This window comes from Trichomycterus rosablanca, chromosome 2 (genome assembly GCF_030014385.1).
Source record: "Trichomycterus rosablanca isolate fTriRos1 chromosome 2, fTriRos1.hap1, whole genome shotgun sequence".
Taxonomy (NCBI): Eukaryota; Metazoa; Chordata; class Actinopteri; order Siluriformes; family Trichomycteridae; genus Trichomycterus; species Trichomycterus rosablanca.
The window spans coordinates 44,809,820-44,821,165 of NC_085989.1; the positions used below are offsets into that span (position 1 = coordinate 44,809,820).

The following is an 11,346-nucleotide window of genomic DNA, read 5'->3' on the forward strand; positions in this document are numbered from 1 at the left end:
TTCCTTGGACCACTTTTGATAGATGCTGACCACTGCAGACCGGGAACACCCCACAAGAGCTGCAGTTTTGGAGATGCTCTAACCCAGTCGTCTAGCCATCACAATTTGGCCTTTGTCAAAGTTACAACTTTGTCAAATCCTTACGCTCGCCCATTTTTCCTTCTTCTAACACATCAACTTTGAGGATAAAACGTTCACTTGATGCCTAATATATCCCACCCACTAAGAGGTGCCGTGATGAAGAGATAATTAGTGTTATTCACTTCACCTGTCAGTGGTCATAATGTTATGCCTCATCGGTGTATACTACTACTTCAATTATATATACTTTATAATAGAAGGTATATCTATCTATCTATCTATCTATCTATCTATCTATCTATCTATCTATCTATCTATCTATCTATCTATCTATCTATCATATGTTTTTAATACTCATCTATTACTATTACAGTTTAAGCAGGACATTGTTTAATTTGTGTTCAAAACACAACACATGCTGGCTGGTCATAAAAAAAACTAGAACTAATGCTTTAATACACAACACATCTCTGGTCAGTGACCAGAAGAAAACCCCAGCATGAAGTTGTTTAAAACACCTGCTGGTTAATTACGTGTTCAAAACACAACAAATACTGGTCACCACCAAGATCTGGTACTTACTGCTGCTCTCATCCTTCAGAAACAAACCCTTTCTAACACACACAGACCTTGCTTAGTTTGTTGTTCTGGTCATCCAGCACCATCACATCCTCCTCCACCTTCTTCAGTTTGCCCTCCATAGTGACACGTTCCAGCTGGAGCTTCTGACGCGCCGCCTCTTCCTCATCCAGCTGCTGCTCTAGATCCTGTCCCACAGAATGAACACAAAATGCTGGTTTAGCCATTCACATTATATAAAGTAAACCTTTTCCAGTAGCTGTCAATTGGGAACATGTTGCTTATGCATATCTGTCTATGTTATACATATTTTGATAAAGTCATGTGTTATTATGGCTGTGCTCAATCCCCTAACAAAGTCTGTGCTATTAGGAAAACTTGCAGCAATACTTAACACAATATAGTAGCTATACACTGCGAGTTATCATATTTTAGCATTATTAGCACACACTTCTAAATGTTATAAAACTAACAAATATAATTCATCTTAAGTAGCATTATACAACGTTGATATTGTTCTGTTTAAGTTTAAGTTTCTGAGTAGCATAAAATTCCTCTCAGAACTGGTCAGAATCTCCATAATGTTCAATGCTTTCGTTTGTCAGCTTTCCAAGTAAAAAAATCCTTTCAAAATTTCTGTCAGGTTGGCTTTTTGTTATAAGCAGAATGCTCAATGCTATGGCTAAGTCACTGTGAGCGCTTTAAAAAACCTGAATAATGTTCAATGCTATCGCTAGCCAAGTTTCTGAGTCAGGTTAGCTTATTGTCATAAGCATAATGCTAGTTATGACTATGCTAGTCACTCTTAGGCAACTCTTATCATCTTAGGCAACATTCAAAAAACCTGATTAATGATCAATGCTATTGCTAGTTTCTGAGTAGCATAAAATTCCTCTCAGAGTTTCTCTCATAAACAAAATGTTTCATGTTATCAGCAGCCAATTTTCTAAATAGCTTATAATTCATCTCAATATTTGTTAGTTGCATAATCATAATCTTCAATGCTATTGCTCATCAGCTTTTTGAGTAAAAAATATCAGGTTAGCTTATTGTCATAAGCATAATGTCAGCACTAGCCAGTATTAGCCAGAGTCACATAAAATTCCACCTAGATTTTCTGTCAGGTTAGGTTATTTATATAAGCATAATGTTTATTGCTATCGCTAGGTAGTTCTCTGAATAGCATATAGTTTCTTTAAAATTTCTGAGTAAAAAAAAACCAAAAACAACCAAGTTAGCTTTTTGTCATAAGCGTAATGTTTGTAGTAGCCAGTATTCAGAGTCACATAAAATTCACTCAGATTTTCTGTCAGGTTAGCTTAGGTGAAATTCAAATAACCTGCATAAAGTTCACTATCGCTAGCCAGCTTTCTGTGTAATAAATCCTCTTAAAAGTTCTCTCAAGGTTAGCTTATTGTCATAAGCACATTGCTAGCCAGCTTTGTTTGTAGTATAATAAGAAGAATTTCTGTCAGGTTAGTTTATTGTTAGAAACATAACGTTTAATGCTATCGCTAGGCAGTTTTCTGAATAAAATATAGTTTCTTTTAGATTTCTGACTTTATAAAATGACCAGGTTAGCTTTTTGTCATAAGCATAATGTTATTAGTAGCCAGTATTCTGAGTCACATAAAATTCACTTAGATTTACTGTCAAGTTAGCTTAGGTGAAACTCAAATAACCTGCATAATGTATACTACTGTTGCTAGCCAGCTTTGTTCATAGCATAAAATTCCTCTCAGTACTTGTCAGGTTATTTTACTGTCATAGGTATAATGTTATCACTAGCTAGTATTCTGAGTCACATAAAATTCCACTTAGACTTTCTGTCAGGTTAGCTTAGGTGAAATACCATACCGTGATGTTCTGCTGCATCTTCTTCCTCTCAGACTGAAGCTGGCCGACTCTCTCCTCCTCTTCCTCCACTCGAGCCTCCAGGTCATGCAGGATGTCCTCCAGCTCCTGCTTCTTTGCCACCAGCCGGTTCCTCATCTCGTCCGCCTCGGCACAGAGGTCCATCTCAGCCTGCAGCTGCTCCTGCAGAGCCAGCTTCTCCGCGCTCATCTGCACAAAACACAGATCATCGGGTCAGACATGTTTCCATCCGGTGACTGTTTAGCACAATAAATGTACAGTTCTAACTGGCAACTCAACGTCCCCTAAACTCAAAATCTTTGAAACTTGATGCTATTTGTTCCCTTTAACTCGACGTGTGTGTGACTGCGGTTTTGCTCAGCGCTCGGCTTGAGCGGGGCAGTAAAACGTCATCAAAGTGTGAATATGAGACGAATCTGCATTTGTGTGAAATAACTGTCAAATCCAGTCTGAGAGCTCCACATGTATCTGTGTTTATCTGGATTTTCCTCACTGTTACACTTTTAAACTTGTGTTACAGCTGAATCAGCTTTTCAGTTTTAGTTAAAAAAAAAAGCTTAATGTGGTTTAATGTATTAAAAGAACAACACAGGAACACTAAACTTCTCTTAATTATTACTTCTAATAAGTTCTCTCCAATTGTCACTTCTCATGTGAATGCGCCTTTACTGAACAGAAGACAGTATTCCAAGATCAAGCATCTCCATGATTAAGAAGCGTAAAGAAACAATAAAGAAGTAAAAGTTAAGTGCAGGTTTAACTGTTTATTTATATTGATTTTTAACTGGTTGTCAATTGTATTTTAGTGTTTTATATTATTTTTGTGTTATTTTCAGTGTTTAAGTGTCAAAAACAACCCCATTATTTTACATGAGCCTAAAATCTATGCAGTTTCACTGGACCATGGAACACATTAACAGGTTTTCCAAACATCCTTATGGGAAATAATACCTTGAAACTCAACGGCTGCGTCCGTCATCGCATACTTCCGTACTCAATAGTACGCGAAATGAGTATGCGAGAGTGTTTAGTATGTCCGAATACATAGTATTTGTAAAAAGGTACGCGAGAAGTACCCGGATGACCTACTTCTTGGGCAGCCATGTTTGAGTATGTAAGCGATGCACACTTGCGGTCCGCTAATGTATCTCATAATGCAACTGGAGCTGCGTAGGCGTTCGAAGCAGAATAAGAAACAAGAAAGATGGCGGAAAACGGAGAGTCCTCTGTTCACAAGTATGAGTAAGATACATAAAATAAAAATTTTAAAGACAAATAAATAACAAATAGACGATAAATATCCAAAATATTGCAAGTGGGGTTTGTAATGAGTCTGTAACTATGGTGATATTACGTCATCACGTCCTTGCATCTCACTTGATGTGACATGTACACTTCTGGCATTTTGCAGCCGCTTTTATCCAAAGCGACAATTAGGACTTAAACCATCAACCTTTTGATTACTAGTGTAGTACTGTTACGGCTGAGCTAGCCCTGCCATGTTTTGTGTGTATGTGTATGTGTAGGTTTATTACCTGATGTTGTTTGACAGCCATCTCCTCCAGCTGCATTTCAGCATGAACCTGTTTCTCTTTGACCTTGCTGAGCTCATCGTCTTTAGCTTGCATCTCCTCCTCCTGTCGGCTCACCTGCAGCAGTGGCTTTACCTGCAGGAAATTATGAAGAAAACGTTCCAGTAACGTCCTCTCAACACGCTATACGTACTACTGAAGGAACATCAGCAGTCAGAGAGAAGGAACATCGCTGAGATAAATAATAGCGTGAGGTCACACCTTGGTGAAAAGTCTCCACCACTGCCAGTTTCTGAGTTTGAGGTAGGCAGCACAGTTCCTCTGGATCACCCTCATCGCTGTCAGCTGCTGCTGCCTCCTAGCAAACGCTCTGATGTTGGAAACACACACATACAGGGTTACATTGTGGGCAAACTAACAAGTAACAAGCCACCGTTCAGTCCCTCTTACACTTCACATAGATCATCGTTTTCATTCTTATGTTCTACCACCGTGGTGGCTCGGTGGATAGCACTGTCGCCTCATAGCAAGGAGGCCCTGGGTTCTGGGTTTGATTCCCAGGTGGAGCGGTCCGGGACCTTTCTGTGTTGAGTTTGCATGTTCTCCCCGTGTCTGTGTGGGTTTCCTCTGAGAGCTCTGGTTTCCTCCCACAGTACAAAGACGTGCAAGTGAGGTGAACTGGAGATACAAAATTGTCCATGACTGTGTTTGACATTAACAACTTGAACTGATAAATCATGAGTAACCAGTAACTACCTGTCCTGTCATTAATGTAACCAGAGTGTGTAAAACATGACTTTAAAATATAAATAAATAAATAAACCATCGCTTTATCCTGGACAGGGTCGAGGTGGGACTGGCTTCTCCGGAATCAGTGTGAATAATGCAGCAACACACCCCAGACAGGACGACAATCTATCGCAGGGCCTTGGCCACGCCCCACATCAAACATAGCCAATCATGTCTGTATGTAAAAACCTGTCTGGCCGATAAGACAGCTGGGGATTCAAACCCTTTTTTTTTGCCACTCAAGTGTCCAGAAAGCATTTCTTGTGTTGCTGTAATTGATGACTGCTGTTGATTGTAAGTATTTATGTTTATCTGTACATGTATTTATTTATATTTTAATGTCATGTTTTACACACTTTGGTTACATTAAAAACAGGACAGGTAGTTACTGGTTACACAAGATTCATCAAACCCCAGACCTTCTTGCTGTGAGACGGCAGTGCTACCCACCATGCCACCCTTATCTGTCATAAAACCAAAAACAAAACATTTTAGACAGACTGAGAGACTGATCCTCTCCTCTTTGATTCATGCTACTGTTGTAAACCGTTTGACGCTTACTTGCGGGCGACGTATCCTCTGCACCAGGCCTGGAAGCTGATGATAACGTCGGTGATCTTCATGTCACGCTCTTCCTCCAGGTGAGCCAGGACTCCAGCTCTGAAGAACACCTTGCTCTGTCCGATCCGGAAGAGGTTCGGGTCCAGCTCCAGAGCTCTGATCTGATCCAGACAGAACGTGGGATCAAAGTGAGACTAAATACGTACTAATTCCACTGTAGATAAAAATAGAAACACTACTACATAACAATGTATAACTTCTCAGGAACAAAGAAACATGTTTTGGGGGGCGAAAGCGACAATGTGAAGGTGCAAGTAAAAAAAACTCCCAACAACACAACACAAATCAAATTTTTAAAGAAGTTGGACTGTTTTACAGGGTGCATTTAATAACAACAGTACGTGACTGTGCACAAGATACTGCGCTTTATGAGTCCCCGTCCCTGGCAGGTGAAAAGAAGCTACTAGCTGTGCGTATCAGTAGGAGGATGCGACAGCCTCAGTCATCCTTAATTAGGGAAGGGGATGGTGGCACCGACAAGAGTGAAATTCCAATTGGCTATGACTAAATTGGTTGCAAAAAGAGAAAAATGCCCTCCTCTGCCTCCTTCTTATGTGATCGAGTTTAGGTTTAGTCTTCTTAATATTGCTGTCACTATAAAGCAATGTTTTGTAGCTCTTGGTGTATGCTTATTTCCACAATGCCCACATTGGAATGGTTAGTGCCAAGCTAGGACATGAACTGGGGCACATAAAATATCTCTTACCATCAGCACACAGGCCTGTTTGCCATCCATGAAGCCCTTGGGAATGGCGTTAGGAGTGAGGATCTCATACCTGGTGAACACAAAAGAAATACTTTACCTTAGAGCTCAGTTTCTGTGGAAATTCTAAAAGTAATAGACCTGCCTTATCACTCGTACATGGAATGTAGCGTGAACTGGATTACATTTCTACTAAGCTAACCAAAAATGTAATTTTCTACTTAAGACACATAAACCCAAGTGTAATCGGGTGGTGTAGTGGTATAACATTCTAGCTCACCAATGCGGAGTCATTCTTCCACTTAAACACAACCAACCGTTTGAAAGGGGGAAGGTCAGACGGGGTCTCCAAGACTAGTCCGAATGACTGTGCTAGTGTGTGTCTATGTGTGGTTGTTGCGGGAAAGGGGGGGGGGGAGTGTCACATGGAGATTAGTTTGGCTCTCCGAACACGATACAGCTCTGTGTGGAAATCCAACACTGGCAGGTGATAAGAAGCGGCCACAGATTGGTGTGTGGACCACAGTGTGGTGAACCGGCTCTTCTTGATCAGATTGGGGTTTGTGCAGACAGGAATTGGAAATGACTAGATTGGCAGAAAATAAATTGTTATGACTAAACTAAAATGAGAAGAGGATCCAAAAGATACCATGTTTACATAGCTGTAGCCTAGCGGTTAAGGTACTGGACTATTAATCAAATGGTCGCCGGTTCAAGCCCCACCTCTGCCAGGTTGCCACTGTTGGGCCCTTGAGCAAGACTGTAAATCGCTTTGGATAAAGGCGTCTGCTAAATGCAGAAAATGTAAATGAGTGTCTATTTATGTACCTCTGTCTGAACTCCTGGAAGAGGATACGGTTAGGGAAGCCCTGTCTGCAGATACGGATTCCCTCCAGCACACCGTTACACCTGAGCTGATCCAGAACCAGGTATGGTTCCAGCTTACCGGCCTGAGAGTAAGAGAAAAAAGAAGGAAAACTTTATAATCCACAAAACACCACAGAGATTCTAATTATTGAATTAATATGTTTCAGCCACAACAATTGCTAATAGGTATAATAAATCAATTATGTAAATGAAATTATATGCTTCCAACTTTGCAGCAACAGTTTAGGGAAGGTCCTTGTTCCAGCATGACTGTGCCTCTATAAAGACGTGAAGAAACTCCAGTGTCCTGCACAGAGCCCTGACCTCAGCTCCACTGACCAGCTTTAAAATTAAATGGAACATCAATCGAGACTTTTTTTAAAAGACTGAATGAGCACAAATTCCCACAGACATACTCACATACTTAAAGTCCTGTGAGAAGCCTTCGGAAGCTTGTTGGACGTCCCATTTCAAAATCAAATACTATTAAATTAGAGTGACCTCTATGTGACCTTTTCAGCTATAACAGCAGCCACTCTTCTGAGAAGGCTTCTCACAAGACACAAGACACGAATTCCTGCAGACATACTTCAAAGTCGTGTGAGAAGCCTTCTCAAAGGCCACAAGTTTGTCGGACGTCCCATTTCAAAATCGAATCGTATTAAAATAGTGACCTCTATATCAGCTCCACTGACCAGCTTTAAAATGAACTTGAACATTAATCAAGACTTTTTTTTAAAGATCCAAATGCTCTTTTGACTGAATGGGCTTAAATTACCACAGACATACTTCAAAGTCGTTTGAGAATCCTTCTCAAAGGCCATGAGTTTGTCGGACATTTCAAATTTAATTCAATTTCAAAATTAAATGTTATTAAAATACAGTGACCTCTGTGTGATCTATTCAGCTATAACAACAGCCACTCTTCTGAGAAGGCTTCTCACAAGACTTTGAATGGGCACAAATTCCCACAGACATACTTCAAACTTGTGTGAGAAGCCTTCTCAAAGGCCACAAGCTTGTTGGACATCCCATTTCCAAAAACAATTGGTATTAAATTAGTGACCTCTGTGTGATCTTTTCAGTTATAACAGCAGCCATTCTTCTTTAAATGGGCACAAATTCCTGCAGACATATTTCAAAGTCTTATGAGAAGCCTTTCTCAGAAGAGACTCCAGATTTTGAATGAATCAATCAAGACTTTCTTGACCCACATCAGTGCCCAATTATACAAATGCTATTTTGACCGAACGAGCACAAATTCCTGCAGGCATATTTTTAGTTAAAAGAGCATTTGTATAATTGGGCACTGATGGTCAAGAAAGACTCAGTTGATGTTCCAGTTCATTCCATTTTTCTTTATGTCTTTATAGAGCGGGCTTTTTACACAGGGGCTTAGTCATGCTGAAACAGTGAAGGGCCTTCCCTAAACTGTATAATTTTCTTTATATAATTGATTTGTAATAGTTTCTCTTCTTTTGCTTGTTAAACTACTGGAGACCAATAATTCCCTCGGGACAAATAAAGTATCTGTCTGTCTGTCTGTCTGTCTGTCTGTCTGTCTGTCTGTCTGTCTATCATTTATTACACCCGTTAGAAGAGATGTCCCAAGACTTTTGTAACAATAGTGTATGAGTGATAATCATTAATCCCAACTATTCGTATAACAATGAAAAGTCACCTACAATTTCCTACATTTATTATCATAACGATTTTTGTGGGGATAAATAAAGTAAAGTAATCTGTACCTTCTTCTCGTGGTTAGGGATGATGCAGCGGACAAAGTTGGGGTTGGTGTTTCTCAGTGTGGCCATCAGTTTGGACAGCTGCTCTTTATAAAGCTGCCCCACTGTCCTGAACATCCCCTTGCGGGTCTTAAAAGCACCGGGCATCTCAGACATCCCCGCCACCTTATCCAAACCCACGATACGGTCCACTGAGACAGAACAAGAGAGCGCGAGTCAATATGGTGTCATTCAGAATAAATGCTGCGGGATCATCAGTGTCACAGTAACAACTGACACTACTGATCAACACTGGTGAGAAACAACACGAGCACACGGTGAGCCGAACAGGGTGAGGAAGCGAGGAGAGTCACACAGTGCTGGTGAAGTGTGTGAGGGAGGGGAACATGTGCAGGACTGATGGACCGGACCGGACCGGTCTGATGCAGTGAGTGAGGAGTGGGACGCAGATTCACGTCAAAACTCGTTTCAACAGCCTGGCTGTGTAGAATCACCTACAAATATGATTATTTTCCACCAGTAAGGTGCCAGTGCTTGTTATGGGGCCAGTTTATCTATTTATTAGGATTTTAACAACATGTTTTGCACTTCTGTTACATTAATGACAGGACAGGTAGTTACTGGTTACACAAGATTCATCAGTTCACAAGTTTAACATCAAACACAGTCCTGGACAATTTTGTATCTCCAATTCACCTCACTTGCACGTCTTTGTACTGTGGGAGAAAACCGGAGTTCCCGGATGAAACCCACACATACACAGGAAGAACATCCAAACTCCACACAGAAAGGACCCGAACTGCTCCACCTGGAAATTGAACCCAGGACGTTTCTGCTGTGAGGCGACAGTGCTGCCCACCGAGACACTGTGCTTTATTGCCGAACTGGAAGTGGTAGCGCTGAGGTTTAGGTACCGGACCAGTAATCATAAGGTTGCCAGTTTAAGCCCAGCCATCACCAAGTTGCCATTGCAAGGCCCTTAACCCTCAATTACTCAAACTGTATTCAGTGATAATTGTAAGTCTTTGGATATATTTAGAAATGTAAATATAAATGGATGTCAATGAACTGGTTACAGTATGTAGGTTTTAAAATTGTTTATAATTTAAATAATTTCTGATTATATTACAAACGTAAACCAGTTGCTCAGTGGAAAAAAGCTGTTTCACAAATCCAGGTGCAGAAATAAATGGGAACTATTTTCAGGCATGGCTTTTAACTATACTATTGTCATTATGAGGTGCTTCCACCTATAGGTGCGTCAGACGTTATAAAGATGTGTGTGTGTGTGTGTGTGTGTGTGTTTGTGTGTGTGTACGAGTCTATTAAAGAGAACAAATGTGTGTATCTTTTTAACATGTGCATGAGTGGTGAGTGACAGGGGGTTAAGATCATGCAGTGTGCAAACACTCAACTCCAAATCATATTTACCAAACTGTGTGTGTGTGTGTGTATGGTTACAGAACGGCATGTGGAACAGCTGTATAACAGCTGTCCTCTTTGATTTCTGATTTCACGCAGGTTTATGATCATTGGCATTTTTTTTTGCAAACGTTTGACACCTTTTGACGTTAGATTTTGTGTTCATTCGTTTTCTTATTTTTGCGATACTGTTCCTTTGACGACACACTGTGATTGTGCTGATGTGTACGGAGTGAATACAGAACCACACCCATGCAGTTTTATACCCATCTCTGGAGCACCCGACACCGAGGGCAGGGGGCACCGACCACGCTATTACACAGAGGGAGAGAGGAAGAGAAGTGAGCGCCAGCTGAGAAATGTTAAAACCAACACTTCAACACCGCCGGCCATGGAGTCGTTCTGCTGTCAAAAGTAAACGCACTAATGAAAATATCGATCTGTGAGGGGCGGGGCCAGGTTGGCGCATTTAAGAGCTGAGGGGCGGGGTTAGGTCAACGCATTCAAGAGCTGAGGGGCGGGGCTAGATTGGCACATTCAAGAGCTGAGGGGCAGGGCTAGATTGACGCATTCAAGAGCTGAGGGGCGGGGCTAGATTGGCACATTCAAGAGCTGAGGGGAGGGCCAGGTGAATGCTTTAGACAGCTGAGGGTTGAGGCCAGGTGAATGCTTTAGGGAGCTGAGGGGCAGGATCAGGTGGATACATTAAAGAGATGAGGGGTGGGCCAGGTGGATGCTTTTAGGGAGCTGAAGGGCAGGGCCATGTGGATGCTTTAGAGAACTGAGGGGCGGGGCCAGGTGGATGCTTTAGAGAGCTGAGGGGCAGGGCCAGGTGGATTATTAAGAGAGCTGAGGGGCGGGGCTGGTTGACGCATTCAAGAGCTGAGGGGAGGGGTCAAGTGGATGCTATAGAGAGCTGATGGGTGGGATCAGGTGAATACATTAAAGAGCTGAGGGGCGGGGCCAGATGGATGCTTTAGAGAGCTGAGGGACAGGTGAATTATTTAGAGAGCTGAGGGGCGAGGCCAGGTGGATGCATTAGAGAGCTGATGGGAAGGGCCATAAGGATGCTTTAAAGAGTTGAGGGGCGGGGCTATGTTGTCGCATTCAAGAGCTGAGGGGAGGGGTCAAG

General features: G+C 41.7%; 1 protein-coding gene across 3 annotated transcripts in view; it reads right to left on the bottom strand.

The window, feature by feature from the left end:
• Positions 1-11,346, bottom strand: part of LOC134334113 (myosin-9-like) — a 90,055-nt gene that overhangs the window by 22,002 nt on the left and 56,707 nt on the right. For all 3 annotated transcript variants that reach the window (XM_063016314.1, XM_063016300.1, XM_063016308.1), the window contains 8 exons: positions 8,796-8,983; positions 7,009-7,130; positions 6,184-6,253; positions 5,418-5,578; positions 4,329-4,437; positions 4,071-4,202; positions 2,518-2,724; positions 711-848 (listed from right to left, as the gene is read on the bottom strand). In XM_063016314.1, coding sequence (XP_062872384.1) covers positions 711-848; positions 2,518-2,724; positions 4,071-4,202; positions 4,329-4,437; positions 5,418-5,578; positions 6,184-6,253; positions 7,009-7,130; positions 8,796-8,983 — 1,127 coding nt within the window. The remainder of the gene's footprint in view (positions 1-710; positions 849-2,517; positions 2,725-4,070; positions 4,203-4,328; positions 4,438-5,417; positions 5,579-6,183; positions 6,254-7,008; positions 7,131-8,795; positions 8,984-11,346) is intronic.